This window comes from Mercurialis annua, linkage group LG8 (assembly GCF_937616625.2).
Source record: "Mercurialis annua linkage group LG8, ddMerAnnu1.2, whole genome shotgun sequence".
Lineage (NCBI taxonomy): Eukaryota > Viridiplantae > Streptophyta > Magnoliopsida > Malpighiales > Euphorbiaceae > Mercurialis > Mercurialis annua.
In genome coordinates this window covers 37,960,018-37,975,451 of record NC_065577.1, presented here as the reverse complement: position 1 = coordinate 37,975,451, position 15,434 = coordinate 37,960,018, and the positions used below count along the sequence as shown (strand labels likewise).

Here is a 15,434-nt window from a genome sequence, read left to right as displayed (position 1 = left end):
TGAAATGATTCTTGATTATTGGTGGTAAGTAATAATATAATAGCAATGATAAAAGAATAACATTGGCTCTTGTGTTTGGTGAGCTTTTGGAATAGGAATCTTTGAATAAATTTGTTTTCTTTATTAGGAACTGCATGTAGTTACAGAGATGGACTCTTGGGAGTCAAGAAATTATGTTATAATATATGCTTTGTAAAGTGCATGCAGATCATTCATATTTTAATTTTTAAAAGAGTTTGTTATACACTACGATTCAAACTTGAAAATAAACGCATGCACAGAAAGCATTTGTGGAAGGAATTGGACTCACTGCTTTAACATAATGTTGCTCAGTACTTATGCCATTTAAACTATAGTTTATAAATAACTTATTATTTTCTCTTATATGATAGAATATTATTCTTTTTCATTAGTATACAGAATTTTAGACTTATCTTTTAGTTGAAATTTATAAACATGTCTCAAAAGATGAAAAGTTTGATAATAATTATGCGAAAATAAAATTTGTACTTCTAGCTGCGAAGTTTTAATTGATGAATAAAATAAGTTCGTTTTAAAATATCAATTAATTTTTTTCAATTATAACGATTAAAAAAATATTCAAATGTAAAATTTAAGTCATATTATAATGTAATAAAGACTTAGAAGAGTGTTAATTTGTAGCGCTAGATTTAAACAATAACGTATTGTTCAATAAAACAAAATAAAAAGTTAATGGCCGCCTAATTATATAAAAAGATCAATTCTGAAAGATAAGGGCGATCATATAACATTTCCAAAAGCTTAACGTATGAATAGAAACAAAAATGAATAATTTAATTAGGAAAATTGTGTTTTATACTACCAACTTTCGAGAAATTCTTTAATTATCTTTCAAGTGGATCTATACGAGTGATGGTTTTTATCCAAATAATTCCTCTTAAAAAACAATATTATTATTTAGTGCCTCCCACATGAATCCGCAATTCACAATTACGGATTCATGGGTAAATCCGCAATTCACAATTACGGATTCCCCTTTGATTCCCTGCTCTCAGCAGGGAATTAACTGACCACTGCTTAAGTCCCCTTAATTGTAATTAATCACTCCTCCCCTCTACTTGTTTGTCGTAAAATTGAAAGAATGGTGGAGTGCACAGTGATGAGATAAACAATGCTGCAAAGTTTTTACACCCAAGTTAAGGTGACGGTTAAGTATACAAATTGTGTGCAAAGTAATAGAAAGAGAATAAATAAAGTCAAGTTGAAGATTTGAATATTAATTTAGAATTTGCCAAGAATATGTCAAACCTTGATTGAAAACCATGGCATGAGCAGATAAAACTCTTATTTCTTAAGTGTAAAATATACTCGGGCGTTTGAAATAATACTCGAGAATATACGTAACAATTTCCCGTAGAAAAATATACACAACTGAACACAATTGTTAATCTTTTAATTATAATAATAATAATAAAGAATGACCATGTCAATGGAATTGTACCTAATATTTGTTAAGGAACAAGCTAGGCTACATTTAATTATCTATTTGCAGGATTATCTTGAATGTATCTTAAGCAGATATTGCATGTAAAAACAGGGAATTCTTCAGCTTAATTGATCTCCATGGGCTTGTGCTCTAGTTCAGCAATTCAATCTGGAACCTCTGCTCCATATGGTATTTACAATTAATATTATTTTACGTATAATTTAGATATGGAAATTTTTATTTGTTAATTTTGATTTCATGTGTATGCTTTGATAAGTTTTGGTAATGTTTAATATCCTTTTGGGTTTATACTGTGCATGTTTTAATTATGGATTTACAATTGATGATACTAAGAGAGTTTGAAACTGCACAATTGTTTTTTCACTATCCCTTTATTTTAATTCAATTTTTTTTTGAAAAACTTGATTCAATTCTATTTTAAAATTCATTAAAGTACATTTATTCAGTATATCATTTCACATAAACATAATCAATTCTTTAGAAGTTCAATAATAGATCTAGTTTCTTGTTTGTTGAGGTTTTTCACATACAGGAGAAACATCATTCCTAATAGAGTTACTCAAACTTTTAAAATCATCTATTTTAATTTATTTTTCGATTTTCAGGTTGCAGTTTAAATTGGAATAGAAAAAGGTTCAAAAGTACTCCATGTTTGTAATTTTTAATTGTAAAGGGAAATTAGAACAATATGAAACAATTTGAAGGGTATACCTAAACGTTTTTCATTCTAATTGAATAAATGGCTATAATTAAAAATGAAAATTGAAAAATATACTAGAATTGACGATTTTAAAAGTTTGGATCATAAACGAACAAAAGCCAACAAGTGAGATATTTTTGGATGATCAAATCGTTAGATTATGGTTCTTATGATTAATATAAATAACTTTTTTTCAAAAAAATATATTTTTAATTAAACCGAATTTAACTATATTCATTTTCGGATTACATTTATTTAGCAAACGAACTATAACATTATTCTTAGAAAACAAATGGGAATTAACATGTGTAGACACCAAAACAAGCAGCAAGGTTTTGTCTACAACATTGCCTTCAACTACAGAGATTAAAGGTGAAATCCTAAAATCTCCCAATTTGAAGAGCTTTAGCTATGCTGAATTACAAAAAGCTACAAAGAACTTTCCATTAGACAGTGTGTTAGGTGAAGGTGGTTTTGGTCGCGTTTTCAAAGGATTTATCGACGAACCTCCATCAAAATCTGCACCTAAGTCTAAGAAAGACATGAGAATTGCTGTAAAGATGTTGCAAGTAAATGGTGCTCAAGGCCAACAAGAATGGCTGGTCAGTATTTTTCGCCATTAAAAATCCGTCACAATTTGGCTGTTTTTTTTAATGTTAGCTTTCGACAAATTTTAAAATGGATTTTAGCGTGTTTTTTTAATTACTTTACAAATTTTAAATCTTGATAATGTCATATACAAATGATCAATTTTTAGCAATTCAAAACACCAGTACAATTTTCCGATAAAATTATGTTGGTGCGGGCATTGGAATTAATAACATAACTTTATACTTATTGTATTTTTGTCGGAGAATAGGCGGAGATAAAGTACTTGGGGCAGCTCTGCCATCCGAATCTTGTTAAATTATTGGGCTACTCCATAGAACAGGATCGCCGACTTTTAGTCTATGAGTTTATGCCCAATGGCAGCTTGGAGAGGCATCTATATGGAAGTAAGTTAACAATGCAATATCATATTTACTCTTTGTCATTCAATTTATTCGGGTTTAAAGCTATGTCGTACGGAAAATAATCCAGTTTACCGTTTTTAATTTGGGCGCAACGTAACCAAGATCTTTTTGCTAACCTGAAATATTAACTCATGTATTCTACGATATTAGGGACTGCTCAAATTCATCCACTCTCTTGGGATCTCAGAATGAAGATTGCGGTTGGTATTGCTAGAGGACTCGCCTTTCTGCATAATGTAGCGAAAGTGATTCATCGAGATTTGAAGTCTTCCGATATCCTGCTTGATTATGTATGTGAAAGCACCTATTTAGAAAAACATAACATGAATATATGTACAAATACATGTTTGAGCACAAGTTTATTAAATGTTCATGAATGACAGGATTTCAATGCCAAGATCTCGGATTTTGGATTTGCCAAGGATCGTCCTGACGACAAATCACATATTTCTACGAGGGTTTTGGGTACAGAAGGTTATGCAGCTCCCGAGTATACAGCCACAGGTACTACTAGCAATTATAAAATTGTAGTTGGAGTTTCATGTACCCCCTTAATTTTTAAGTGAATAAATTATTTGATATGATAGTAAAATTTCTATAATCGAAAGAATTAAAATTTGATATTGAATTTTTTTTAATTAATTAAAATATTTGAGCATAAAATAAGAATAGATTTATTTTTGTTCACAGTTAAAAACATGGTTGTCAAACCCGAACCGGACCGGCCGGTTCGACCGGAAAACCCTCGAACCAGCCATATCAATGGTTCGGGTTGCACTAAAATCCCTTATAATCACAAGTCCGCGGTTTTTTAATCGAACCGGCCGGATAACCGCTGAATTGGACCAATTAACCTGTCAAGTAACCGGAAAATCCGGTCCGGTTCGGTCAATCACTTAAAACCCAAGCCCTTATTAAAAAAAATAGGGAATTTAAATGTCATTATTGGGATTTGAACCTTGGTTGTTTAGTATTTTTAGTGGAAGCATTCAATACCACCAAGCTAACTTACTATTTATGTCTATGTTTTTTATTATATAATATATATATATGATTATTAATAGTTATAACTTTTTACTTTTTTATTTTTATAATACGGGTTTAATTCCGGTTGAACCCCGGTTGAACCTTTAACCCTTGACCCTCTAGTCTCACCGGTTTTATCACCGGGCCGGGTTTGACAACCATGGTTAAAAACCAATAGGTATATTTGTGTCCCTGAACTTTTGAATTAAATGATTATTTAACATGTAGCCTGCAATATCTTCATTATGTTTTATAGAAACTAATGTTATATTTTCTTTAATTTACATTTTGTTATGATGAAGGTCGTGTTACTACAAAATCAGATGTATACAGTTTTGGAGTCGTTCTACTTGAACTCATATCTGGCCGGTCAGCTACATACCAGTACCGAACCGTGCCAGGCATGGTTCAATATAGGCCAGAAATGGATCAAAATTTGGTGGAATGGGCAACGCCTTTACTTACAAACAAACGAACAATATTTCGAGTGATGGATGTTTACCTTGAAGGTAAATATGCATTGAGCGGAGCTCGAAAAGCCGTAATCCTTGCGACGCAGTGCTTGTCACTACTTCCGAATCACAGACCTAACATGGAAGAAGTAATAAAGGAATTGGAGCAGATATAGCTTTGTAATCATATGTAATGTTTATGGAGAATTAGCCACATTTGTAATTAAAGTAATTATAGGGTGAGCGATGGACCTTTGAACTTTGTTTAATTGCATTCATAAATTAAGTTCATTATAAACTAGAGAAAAGAAATTGGAGGCAATTGCTTTTAAACTCTAGATATAGGTTTGATATTATTATAATAGTTAGTTTTTGGTATATAAATACACTCTTTAATTTTACTTTTGTTATACTAAAAGTTCTTTTATTCATTTTTTATAATTTTATTATGAAAATTCATTGCAACCGCAAGTTTGACATATTACTCTAATCAAACATTGACATGTTAAAACAAAATTAGATAAAACACATATTTGGATCCTTGCATTGTCACATTTATTTGAATTTGATTCTTTCATTTTGTCAAGATTAAATTCTTACACTTTTAATTCTATAGATATTAGATCCCCCGTTATGAAAACAAATTACAAATATATTAATGCTATTACAGCAAATTTATCGCTATTTAAATTTATTAGATATTATAATAAATATTAAAGATGGTATATGAATTATTATTAAAAATAAAAAAATGATAAAAAAATAAGATAATTAATTTCTCTACTATTTATAGAATATTTTTATCATATCAAATTTGGAGATTTAAATGTATTAATAAAAATATAGATGATGTTAAAGTATGTAATATTCAAAAATAAAAGTATAGGAACCCAATTTAAATAAAATAATGTAAAAAAATATTTATCTAAGTAGAAGTAATAGCGCATGGGGACTTAATCTCTATAAAATTAAAAGTGTAGGAATTCAATTCTAATAAATAAAAGTGGAGGTATCAGATAAAAATAATATAATAATATAGGAATTAAAATATATATTTGTTCAATAGTTTTTGCAGTTCTATTAGAAATTTTTAATTTTTACAAAAAGTATACATCAAGTATCAAAAAATTTACAATTTCATACAAAAATCAGTCTTAATTGTTCCTGTAATTCGACACCCAATTGTAGCTGTATCTGGACAATTCTTCATGGGATTATGTTCCAGTGCAGCAAACAAATCCAACAATGGTAATGTGACATTTTGTAATTGGGTTCTTATGTTTAATTTCTGTACTTTTAATTTGAATTAGGGTTTTAATATGCAGGATTGTGCCTAGAAAATCGAGGTGGGAATGAATTGAGCAATGGATCAAGCAGCAAGGTGCCACATGACAGTAACACAGTGCCTTCAACTTATGAGTCAGAGGGCAAGATTTTACAATCAGCTGATATGAAAAACTTTTGTTATGATGAACTGAAAGAAGCCACTGAGAATTTCAGTTCAGATAATTTATTGGGTGAAGGTGGATTTGGATTTGTCTACAAGGGTTGGATTGATGAACATTCCCTGACGGCCGTCGGGCCGGAGATGGGCATGGCGGTTGCTGTTAAGGTGCTTAAACAAAAGGGTAGCAAGGGGCAACAAGAATGGTTGGTTAGTATCTCTTTATTTAATCTTTAAATTGTCTTGCCTATAGTAAAATCATGCCCTTAAATTTATGGAATTCATATTTACCGGCTCAAAATGCTAATTGCGGTTGCTTTGATCGGCAAGAGTCGTGATATGTTTATTGGGTTCTTCTTAAGGATAGAATTAGAAGATGTTTTGAAGATCTTGCTCTTGAACTACATAGCACGGAAACAAAAATGTTTTGAAGTTCTTGCTCTTGAACTATATAGCATGGAAACGGAAATGTTTTGAAGATCTTGCTCTTGAACTATATAGCACGGAAACGAGAATGTTGAAACGGAAACTTCCGTATGCATATGTTTTAACTTTTAAATATAGAGTTTTGGAAAGCTGTGTTTAGAAACATAAATGAGACACCGAAATGTAGAGCTTGAAAAGTTTTCATGTTGCATAGCTATTGGACTTGGTAGTTGTATGGTTATCTGACAATTGTGTTGCTGATAAGTCTTGTGACATTTTTAATAGGCAGAAATAAAATACCTGGGGCAGCTGTATCATCCGAATTTTGTGAAACTGATTGGTTATAGCTTAGAGGATAGCCACCGGATTTTGGTTTATGAGTTTATGCCTAATGGAAGTTTGGAAAAACATCTTACTAGAGGTGAGTATTTGACATCTTAATCTGTTTGACAACTAAACCTTGAAACTTAAGCAGTCACGTGACAATATATGTGTTGGACAGTGGATTTTACAGGAACAGAATATTCTTACAATGAACCGCTCTCCTGGAATCATCGTATAAGACTGGCACTTGGTGCAGCCAAGGGCTTGGCATTTCTTCATGATGAGGCAAAAGCGGTGTATCGAGACTTTAGGGCTTCCAATATCCTCCTTGATTCAGTACGTGCCTCTGCAAATGTTAGTTTATAGGTTATAGTAACTTTCAATATTCTAATACTTTGTGAATATAAATAAAAGCTTGTGTTTTTTTCAATTGTACGTCACAGAACTACAATGCCAAACTCTCTGATTTTGGGATGGCGAAGGATGTACCAGCAGGTGATAAAAGCAATTTTACTGCAAGCATATCGGGTGCTTCTGGTTACGGTGCTCCTGAGTTTATAAGAAATGGTACTTATCAATTTAAAACAATGACTTTCCCAGGCAAAATTTGGCATAAACCTAAGGATGTTATTTCTCCCACTATTACCTCACTTTATTTTCTTTCATTCTCATGAAGGTAATGTCAACATAAAAATTGATGTATACAGTTTTGGAGTTGTTCTGCTTGAACTTATATCTGGCCGGGTAGCTGTAGATGTATACAGGCCATCCGCTGAACAAATTTTGGTTGATTGGGCAAAGCCTCATCTTAATAGTAAACGCAATTTTTGTAAAGTTTTTGATGCTTGTCTTGAAGGAAAATATGAAGTGAGTGGAGCACTAAAAGCAGCAGAACTTGCGAGGCAATGCATATTAACAACGCCTAGTCTTAGGCCAGAGATGAAGGATGTGGTGAAGACATTAGAGCATATAGCTCTAGAGATGCGTTAGTATATATCCACTGCAGATTGGGTTTCCCAGTAACCATATGGTAGTTTGCTTGTAGATGTGCATTGTTTTTGTTGGTGTTTATAAGATTTTTCGAGGGAAATATAAATGTCAAGAGTTGAATGCCATTCCTGGCCACTTACATTAGAACATAGTGATCAACCTTTGGTCTATTAGCATAATAACTGTGTTGTATTCACTTACAAGAAGGATGAGCTATGTCTGTCTGCATCATTGTGAAAAGTGGAAGGAGCCCTCTGATTTTCTGTTGATGGGTTTGTGAAAGGTGGAAGGATACTCTTCTTGGCATCTTATGAAATTCCTTTTTTGTCCTTGACGTTGTCGGTTCTTACTATACTGGCTAAGTTCTTATTGAAGCAAAATTGAGAAGATGATGCTTAGAATGAGCCTCCAATCTTGAAGAGAATTGCAGCAATATTAAGGCGACGGAGGAGATTGGTAAGGCTTGACACTTTGTCTTAATGCATCTTTTCTTAATCTGCTGCACCAAAATTACTTCAAGAAGAGAAAAGTTTCAGTTGCAAGAAATAGGAATAAAATGTTACAGGTGATTCATGATTATTGCAGATTTTGTTTGTATGAGCAATTATTTATACACATACTAGTGTGTGAAAGAAAAGTATGTTCTGTATGTTCCTTCAGTTATTAGGCATTGTTTCTTTACTGCATCTGAATTCATAAGCATGCCACCGTTTCTTTACCGACAAGATTTCTACCACATGCTTGGTGAATGAGTTACCTCTCTGCATTATCAATAGAAATAGTCAATATACAAAGCTTGAAGCCAGACAAATACAAAATGACAAAATCTAGTCATATTTTTGTCTCTTGTTTTATTTAACTTTTTACATTGTTATCAATATGATGTATAAAAAATATGCAATTGGGTGGTCACTTCAACAGTAGAATTCTTTCTTGAAATTAACGGGTTCAAGCTTCTTTTGAATTTCATCTCTGTTTAAAAGTTTCTTGTGAAAGTAATCTCTAGCTGCTGCTGCTAATGGGACTCTGTTTCGCCATAGCCAAGCGTCCTGGTATGTTCTATAAATATTAAAGGTTCTTGTTGATTGATTATTTTCTTTATCTTCTATTTCATAAGGATGATTGTGTTTAATTTGATGGATTATAAACCCAATTTGACATGTTCATCTACGTTGACATGTAGGAGAGGATCTAATATTTATAGGGCAACCTAGGAATCTTATAAATGGATCAACTTCTGGAAGAGAGGGTGAGATCTTAAATTCTCCAAAGCTGAAAATATTCGAATTTGCTGAACTAAAAGCGGCTACTATGGACTACAGTCGAGAAAATGTTATAATTGAGGGAAGCTTTAGTACTGTGTATAGAGGGTGGATTGATAAGCATTCACTAACAGCTGCCTCACGAAACACGGGAATGATTGTTTTTGTGAAAAAGATTAACCAAAATGGTGCTCAAGGTCTCCAAGAATGGGTGGTGAGTGTCTGTTTATAGCTATATCTGCCTTTCTTTTTCAGGTGAATTGGTTCTAACCGCCGGAGCATAAACACGAGATCTCACAATTTTAGTATTTGTTTCTCTTTTATATTCAGGCAGAAGTCAAGCACCTGGGATTGCTATGTCATCCAAATATTGTGAAACTGATTGGTTACTGCACAGAAAATAATAATTGGCTTCTGGTGTATGAGTATATCTCTAACCATAACTTGGAGAATCATATCTTTCCAAGTAAGTAAAATGATATCCTCATTAAGGGTATACATTCAGTTCAAACCGAACCAAATTTATAAGAATTTAAAATATTTTTCAAACCGAGTAAAACCAAAAAGTTTAGTCGGTTTATTGGTTCAGTTTGATTTTTTTCAGTTCGGTTTGTATTAAAAGTGAACTGAAATATTTTTATTTTTAGAACATTACCGAATCAAAAAGTCAAATTCTTTTTATAACTTCAAATGGAACTGAACTGAATTTCATATGTGGACTTGTCGTACAGACGCTTGTTCTACTTCTAACAATCAACCACTTCGTTGGGATCTTCGTATAAAGGTTGCTCTTGGTGCTGCCAGGGGTTTAGCATTTCTTCATAAACAAGCAAATGTCATCATTCGAGATTTTACTACTTCTACAATTTTGCTCGACTCGGTAATGTATAGTATTTAACTTCTTTAGTTCCTATTAAATTTTAGGCCATTTAATCAAAAACATCTCGTCCTTTAGTTGTCAGAATTTAGCTTTTATGACAAGTATATTAACTTTTGCAATTTATCAGAGAAATTCTGCTTTCTGATTGTAACACTGTTGCAGAACTTTGATGCCAAGCTTGCCTATTTTGGGTTGGCAAAGGATGGACCAGCAGATGGTAAAACCCATGTTACTACCAGGGTTATGGGTACCGAATGGTATTTAGCGCCCGAGTACACCCACATAGGTATTATGTCGAAACTCCTTCATTATTTATGCATTATGAGTAGAAGTGTGCATTCGGTTTAAATCAAGCCGAATCAATAAACCAAAATAATTTATAAAAATTTTGAACCAAGCCAAATTCCGGTTGTTCTTTTTTCCGGTTCAGGTTGGTTTGCACCAACAAAATGAACTGGATTTTTTTCTTTCAAAACTAAATTGAACCAAAAATTTGATGTTTTTTGTAATTTTTAAACTGATCAAATTTTTTTGGTTTATTTTGGCTATTAGCTTTGTTTTGGTTTTTACATATCCCTACTTAGGGATGTTTTTATTTGATAATTACTTAGGGATGTTAATTGGTTGGTTCAGTCATTGAACTGAGCCAAATTAATCGTGAGTGAATGTTTCTAATCTTTTAAATGAATCATAACCGAAATATATATAAACAAATAATAACAAACCATACTAATTGTTTAGTGCTGTTGGTTATTTTGGTTAACTGAATAACTGAACTTCATTAAAATTAATTTATTAAAATAATAATATAAAAAAATTGGTGTTAGTTGCTCTTTATATACAAATTAGGGGGCAAACTTAATTTTAAGTCGTAGAAAATTAGAGGAGTATCTGAATTTTTGAAAAGTTTCAAAAACAATGCTGTATATATATAATTTGGCCTTTTCCATTTAGGGTTAATTGCAAATGCATACATAAACTTTATCCTAATTTGCAATTACAACATAAACTTTAAAATTTGGCAATGTCAGCAACCAACTTTCATTTTTTGGCAAATTGGTACATCGACCAATCACGCAACGACACATGGCAATATATTGCAATGTCCACGTCAGTATTTTTCATGTTTGGTGTATCGATTTGCCAAAAGTGTAAAGTTGGTTACTAACATTGCCAAGTTTCAAAGTTTATGTTGTAATTGGAAATTAGGGTAAATTTCGTATATGAATTTGCAATTAATCCTTCCATTTATTAGGAAATTTCAAATTGTAAATTGAATTGAATTAATCAAATTTTAAATTTTTTTAATTATAATAGGAAACCAAATCAAACTAAAATTTTGGTTTTGTAACTTGGTTAATTCAATCACACTCGAAAACCGCACACCCCTGTCCGTACTAGACAGATTTACGATTTATTGGTTGAATAATAAACTTTTATATAAATTTAATGCAACTTCCAATTTCTTAACCATCTTATATTACTTTTTAATTTTTTTTCAAGGTCATTTAACCACGAAAAGCGACGTGTATAGCTTCGGAGTTGTATTCCTTGAAATGTTAACTGGCCGGCGAGCAATGGAAATAAACTTTGAGTCACCAGAAAGAGATTTAGTAAAATGGGCAAAGCCTTACCTTAAAAACAAACGTAGAACTATCAAAATTTTGGATCCTTGTCTTAAGGGCAAATGTTCATCAAGTGATGTGTTCAAAGCTGCTGAAGTTGCAATGCAATGCCTCTCATTTGAACCAAACCAAAGACCAACAATGGAAGAAGTTGTTAAATCTTTAGAACAGCTTTACCAAACTGTATCTTGAATGAGATCTTGTTTATTTTTATTATTTCTGAGTTTAGAAAAAAATTTCAAAACCGACTAAATTGAAGGAAGAATATGAGTGAATGGATTCTTATACGTTATCTCCATAAAATGACCAATTAGTTTGGTTATTGATTATAGACAGAAGTTATAAAAAACAGAAATCAGCTCTTTTACCTTTTTTTGGGCATAATTAAACCCTCGCGTTTTTAAAATTGAACAATTAAACCCTCGTTGTTTTAAAATCAAACAAATAAACTTTTTTAGTTTACTTTTGGGACACTTACCGTCTCAAATTTTTGATAAATATTTTAAACATTAAAATTATTTTTGAATTTTTTTCCTATATGATTATGAGAGGCATGTTTGTTTCTAATGGTGTAAGACGAAAAGGATTATTTGTTCTATTTAAAAACAAAAAGGGCTTAATTATACTTAAAAAAAGTAAAAGGATTCATTTGTACTTTTTTAAAAATTATAAGAATATTTTTGTATATTTTGTTTTGATTATACAGAATAACAAACTTTGACGAGAAACCACATAAGTAAAGGGGGCATTCGTACGAGTTAAGCCAATGATTAAAAAGTTTGATAGTTTCAGGCAGCATATTGCACAAAATATAAGTTCAAATGTTAAAAAATGTTAAAAATAAAACAAGTTAAAAAAATTAGAGACCTATTGTGAATTTTTTCCTCAATGTATTTTCCTTGGTTATTACTTTTGTTCCCGCCACTGCTGTCTTGTTCTTCCAGAACAAAAGGAAGCTTCTTCAACACTTTCCTCCGACAAATCATTTACGTTTCTAAAAAATGTCAAAGTTAACAAACCATTTACTCTTGTTCTGGGTTTTATCTTTTTACTGATCATTCTTCAAAACCTGAGGCTGGGTGTGTATTTATTATGGGGTTATGCGTTAGTACAAATACAAAACAGCTGAATAATTCACTCCATGGTATGTTTATTTCTCATCTTCCTTATTTTAAAGTTTGTTTCATTTGTGTCCTTACTCTTTTTGTGGGATTATTGATATTAAGTTTTACATGTTATTGATTGATTTTATTTCAAGGTTTTCATTTTCTTCCGCTGAATCCATCTTGTTATGTTGCTTTGTGTTAATAAGAATGTTTGATCATAGAATTGAGTCATGAAATTGGGTTAAGGAATTGCTAATTGTGTGAATTTAGCCCATATTGTGGAGATTTTAAGTCTTAATTAATTTGGTGTTTCTTAGGTATGTGTTGGGAATTTTAATTTAGTATTCTATGAGATTGAGTTTGGGAGTACAGTGTTTATAAATGAGAACTAAATGAACTTAAAGCTGATGATATGACACCAATTGGGCATAAAAAGTAGTAAAAGAGATTCACCATTTTTGGTTCATGTATTTGTTCATTTCACTTTTAGCGATAGGAGTATGCTAAAACGGAAAACTAAATGGGCGAAACTTGGTTTGACATTGTGAAAAAACGGTTTTTTGTTTCCGTTCGGTTTTGGAAGTAAAATAATTCTAGTTTAGTTTTAGTATAAAATAAATTAAAGAAACCAAACCAACTATTTTGTTTGGTTTAAAATATTTTAAATCCTTGTAATTTCGATTTAAACTAAATTCATACTCCTAAATTTATCATGTAGTAACATGTCTTTCAGTATATGAACGCATATTGACATGTATAGGGTGTGATTGTGTTGACAAAGATAAGAATGACATCGGCAAGGTCTCATCTGCAATAGAGCCTTCACATGGTGAGATCCTACAATCACCCAAACTGGAGATCTTTTGCTTGGATGAACTAAAAAAAGCCACTAGTAACTTCAGTCAAAATGCTGTGATCGGTAAAGGTGGTTTTGGTTCTGTCTACAAAGGGTGGATAGAGGAGCATTCATTAAAGGCTGCTTCCCCTGAGACCGGTACAGCTATTGCTGTAGCGATGCTTAACCCAAATGGTAGCCAAGGTCAACAAGAATGCTTGGTAAGTGTCCTTTATCTCATCTTTTTCATATAAGCATTATGCTTGCCTCTTTTCAACACAGGTCAGTCATTCGCACCATAAGATACTTAGAGTCAATATCTGGACTGTGTTGAAATTACATCAAACACTTGTTAGTTCTATCTCTAAAAGAGTATGATTGACAATTTTTTGTGGAATAGACAGAAATCAAATACCTGGGGCAACTTTATCATCCAAATCTTGTGAAATTGATCGGTTACTGCTTTGAGAATGACTATCGGCTTCTAGTCTATGAGTTTATGCCCAATGGAAGCCTGGAGGATCATATATTCATCAGTGAGTAATTGAAATCTTCATTGTTATTCTGTTTGAAATCTTACGGTGACATCTTTCTTATGACATCAAATATGTATTGTAGGAGCAGGGGAGTCCCACATTCAAGCACTATCTTGGGATCGCCGAATGAAAGTTGCTCTTGGTGCTGCTGAGGCTCTAGCATTTCTTCATAATAAGGTTTATGCAATACATCGAGACATTAAGATTTCTAGTATCCTGCTCGACGCAGTAAGTGAAAATGTCTAGCTGCTGAATCTAGTTTTGTTGGAGTCACGTTGTTACTAGAACTTAATATTACATTTGTTTCTCAATTTAAAACAACAGAATTATAACGCCAAACTCTCCGGTTTTGGGTTGGCTAGAGATGGGCCAACAGGCAGTAAAAGCTATGTTTCCACAAGGGCCGTGGACACTGAATATGCCGCACCTGAATATATTAGAACAGGTATTTCTTTGGTTTGGTATATTGCCATATTCCACATATGGGCATTTCTTGTCCTGTTTACAAAATATAATAATCCGAATAGTCTTCTATAATGTGTGATTACGAGATGTTGCCCGAAACTTTTTAACTCCAATATTTTGGAGTTACCTTTTTCGTTTTTGAAAATGCTTATGAAACTCTAAAACTCTGTAGATATGACATATTCTTGTGAAAAATGTCATTTTGTCTGTTTTCCATTTTGGTATTTTCTGTTTGTATGTCTTTATCTACATAGATAACAATTAATATTTCGTGCTAGTTTCATCTATCTGCTTCTCACATACTGTATTTCCTTCTCACATAGGTCATCTTAGTAAAAAGTGTGATGTATACAGTTTTGGGATTGTTCTCCTCGAAATGATCTCTGGCAGGCGAGTTATGGAGAGAAATCGGCAACCCGAAGAACAAAATTTAGGTACTTGGGCAAGGAACCTTCGTGGACGCAAGGACATGTTTTCCCAAATTTTAAATCCTGCCATCTCAGGCCACCATGCCACAACCAATGTGATAAAAGTTGCTCAACTTGCATTAAAATGTGTTTTAGTGGAACCAAAGCTCAGGCCAGATATTGAAGAAGTCGTTGGAGTCCTGATAGAAGTTCAGGACTTCCATGGTAGTGAGAGAAGTAGAGGCTCTAAACATTACAGATTAAGCAATAGTTCCAAATATCAGGAAACAAGACAAATGAAGTTTGGATTCGAGTTTCATCCACGTAGGCCATCTACTTCTCTTGTTTCTATATAATATCTGCACAAAAATGTGATACATGCTTTAGTATATAAAGGGATACAAAAGTTCATTTGGATCGGTGTATATTCGAAATGAATGTGGATTTTCATTTG

At 32.4% G+C, this 15,434-nt stretch overlaps 4 protein-coding genes across 7 annotated transcripts; all 4 read left to right on the top strand.

Annotated features, from left to right (window-relative positions):
* Positions 1 to 2,404: 2,404 nt before the first annotated feature.
* LOC126660445 (receptor-like cytoplasmic kinase 176) lies at positions 2,405 to 4,986 on the top strand (the record flags this gene model as incomplete). Its single annotated transcript, XM_050353966.2, has 5 exons — positions 2,405 to 2,791; positions 3,049 to 3,184; positions 3,353 to 3,492; positions 3,586 to 3,706; positions 4,531 to 4,986. Coding segments are annotated over 5 exons (1,110 nt in total), but the record flags the coding sequence as incomplete, so codon positions are not given.
* A 799-nt stretch (positions 4,987 to 5,785) lies between these two features.
* On the top strand, positions 5,786 to 8,523 carry LOC126660443 (probable serine/threonine-protein kinase PBL11). 3 transcript variants are annotated; one of them, XM_050353965.2, is made up of 6 exons: positions 5,786 to 5,928; positions 6,006 to 6,334; positions 6,836 to 6,971; positions 7,053 to 7,228; positions 7,318 to 7,441; positions 7,731 to 8,523. In XM_050353965.2, exons 1-6 carry the CDS (start codon positions 5,889 to 5,891, stop codon positions 7,862 to 7,864), a joined length of 939 nt encoding a protein of 312 aa, XP_050209922.1. In that variant the 5' UTR covers positions 5,786 to 5,888; the 3' UTR covers positions 7,865 to 8,523. The 3 variants fall into 3 exon arrangements, with proteins under 3 accessions (XP_050209922.1, XP_050209920.1, XP_050209921.1); XM_050353963.2 differs by having other exon boundaries at positions 7,551 to 8,523; XM_050353964.2 differs by having other exon boundaries at positions 5,787 to 5,928; positions 7,053 to 7,210; positions 7,551 to 8,523.
* On the top strand, positions 8,229 to 11,884 carry LOC126660446 (probable serine/threonine-protein kinase PBL10). Its single transcript, XM_050353968.2, has 7 exons — positions 8,229 to 8,320; positions 8,848 to 8,916; positions 9,048 to 9,340; positions 9,457 to 9,592; positions 9,858 to 10,006; positions 10,169 to 10,292; positions 11,510 to 11,884. The coding sequence occupies exons 2-7, from the start codon at positions 8,883 to 8,885 to the stop codon at positions 11,821 to 11,823; spliced, it is 1,050 nt and encodes a 349-aa protein (XP_050209925.1). The 5' UTR covers positions 8,229 to 8,320; positions 8,848 to 8,882; the 3' UTR covers positions 11,824 to 11,884.
* Positions 11,885 to 12,658: 774 nt separating this feature from the next.
* LOC126660440 (probable serine/threonine-protein kinase PBL10) lies at positions 12,659 to 15,434 on the top strand. Of its 2 annotated transcripts, none has more exons than XM_050353956.2 (6): positions 12,659 to 12,775; positions 13,498 to 13,793; positions 13,973 to 14,108; positions 14,191 to 14,336; positions 14,433 to 14,553; positions 14,897 to 15,434. In XM_050353956.2, the coding sequence occupies exons 1-6, from the start codon at positions 12,724 to 12,726 to the stop codon at positions 15,334 to 15,336; spliced, it is 1,191 nt and encodes a 396-aa protein (XP_050209913.1). In that variant the 5' UTR covers positions 12,659 to 12,723; the 3' UTR covers positions 15,337 to 15,434. The 2 variants fall into 2 exon arrangements, with proteins under 2 accessions (XP_050209913.1, XP_055959897.1); XM_056103922.1 differs by having other exon boundaries at positions 12,694 to 12,775; positions 13,519 to 13,793.

Coding starts and splice junctions, on each gene's coding strand:
- LOC126660443 (XM_050353963.2), top strand. CDS start 5,889: ATGGGATTATGTTCCAGTGCAGCAAACAAATCCAACAATG. Junction 5,929..6,005: donor AGCAAACAAATCCAACAATG/GTAATGTGACAT, acceptor TTTAATATGCAG/GATTGTGCCTAGAAAATCGA. Junction 6,972..7,052: donor GGAAAAACATCTTACTAGAG/GTGAGTATTTGA, acceptor TGTGTTGGACAG/TGGATTTTACAGGAACAGAA.
- LOC126660440 (XM_050353956.2), top strand. CDS start 12,724: ATGGGGTTATGCGTTAGTACAAATACAAAACAGCTGAATAATTCACTC. Junction 12,776..13,497: donor GCTGAATAATTCACTCCATG/GTATGTTTATTT, acceptor TGACATGTATAG/GGTGTGATTGTGTTGACAAA. Junction 14,554..14,896: donor ACCTGAATATATTAGAACAG/GTATTTCTTTGG, acceptor CTTCTCACATAG/GTCATCTTAGTAAAAAGTGT.
- LOC126660446 (XM_050353968.2), top strand. CDS start 8,883: ATGGGACTCTGTTTCGCCATAGCCAAGCGTCCTG. Junction 8,917..9,047: donor CGCCATAGCCAAGCGTCCTG/GTATGTTCTATA, acceptor GTTGACATGTAG/GAGAGGATCTAATATTTATA. Junction 9,341..9,456: donor AAGGTCTCCAAGAATGGGTG/GTGAGTGTCTGT, acceptor TTTTATATTCAG/GCAGAAGTCAAGCACCTGGG.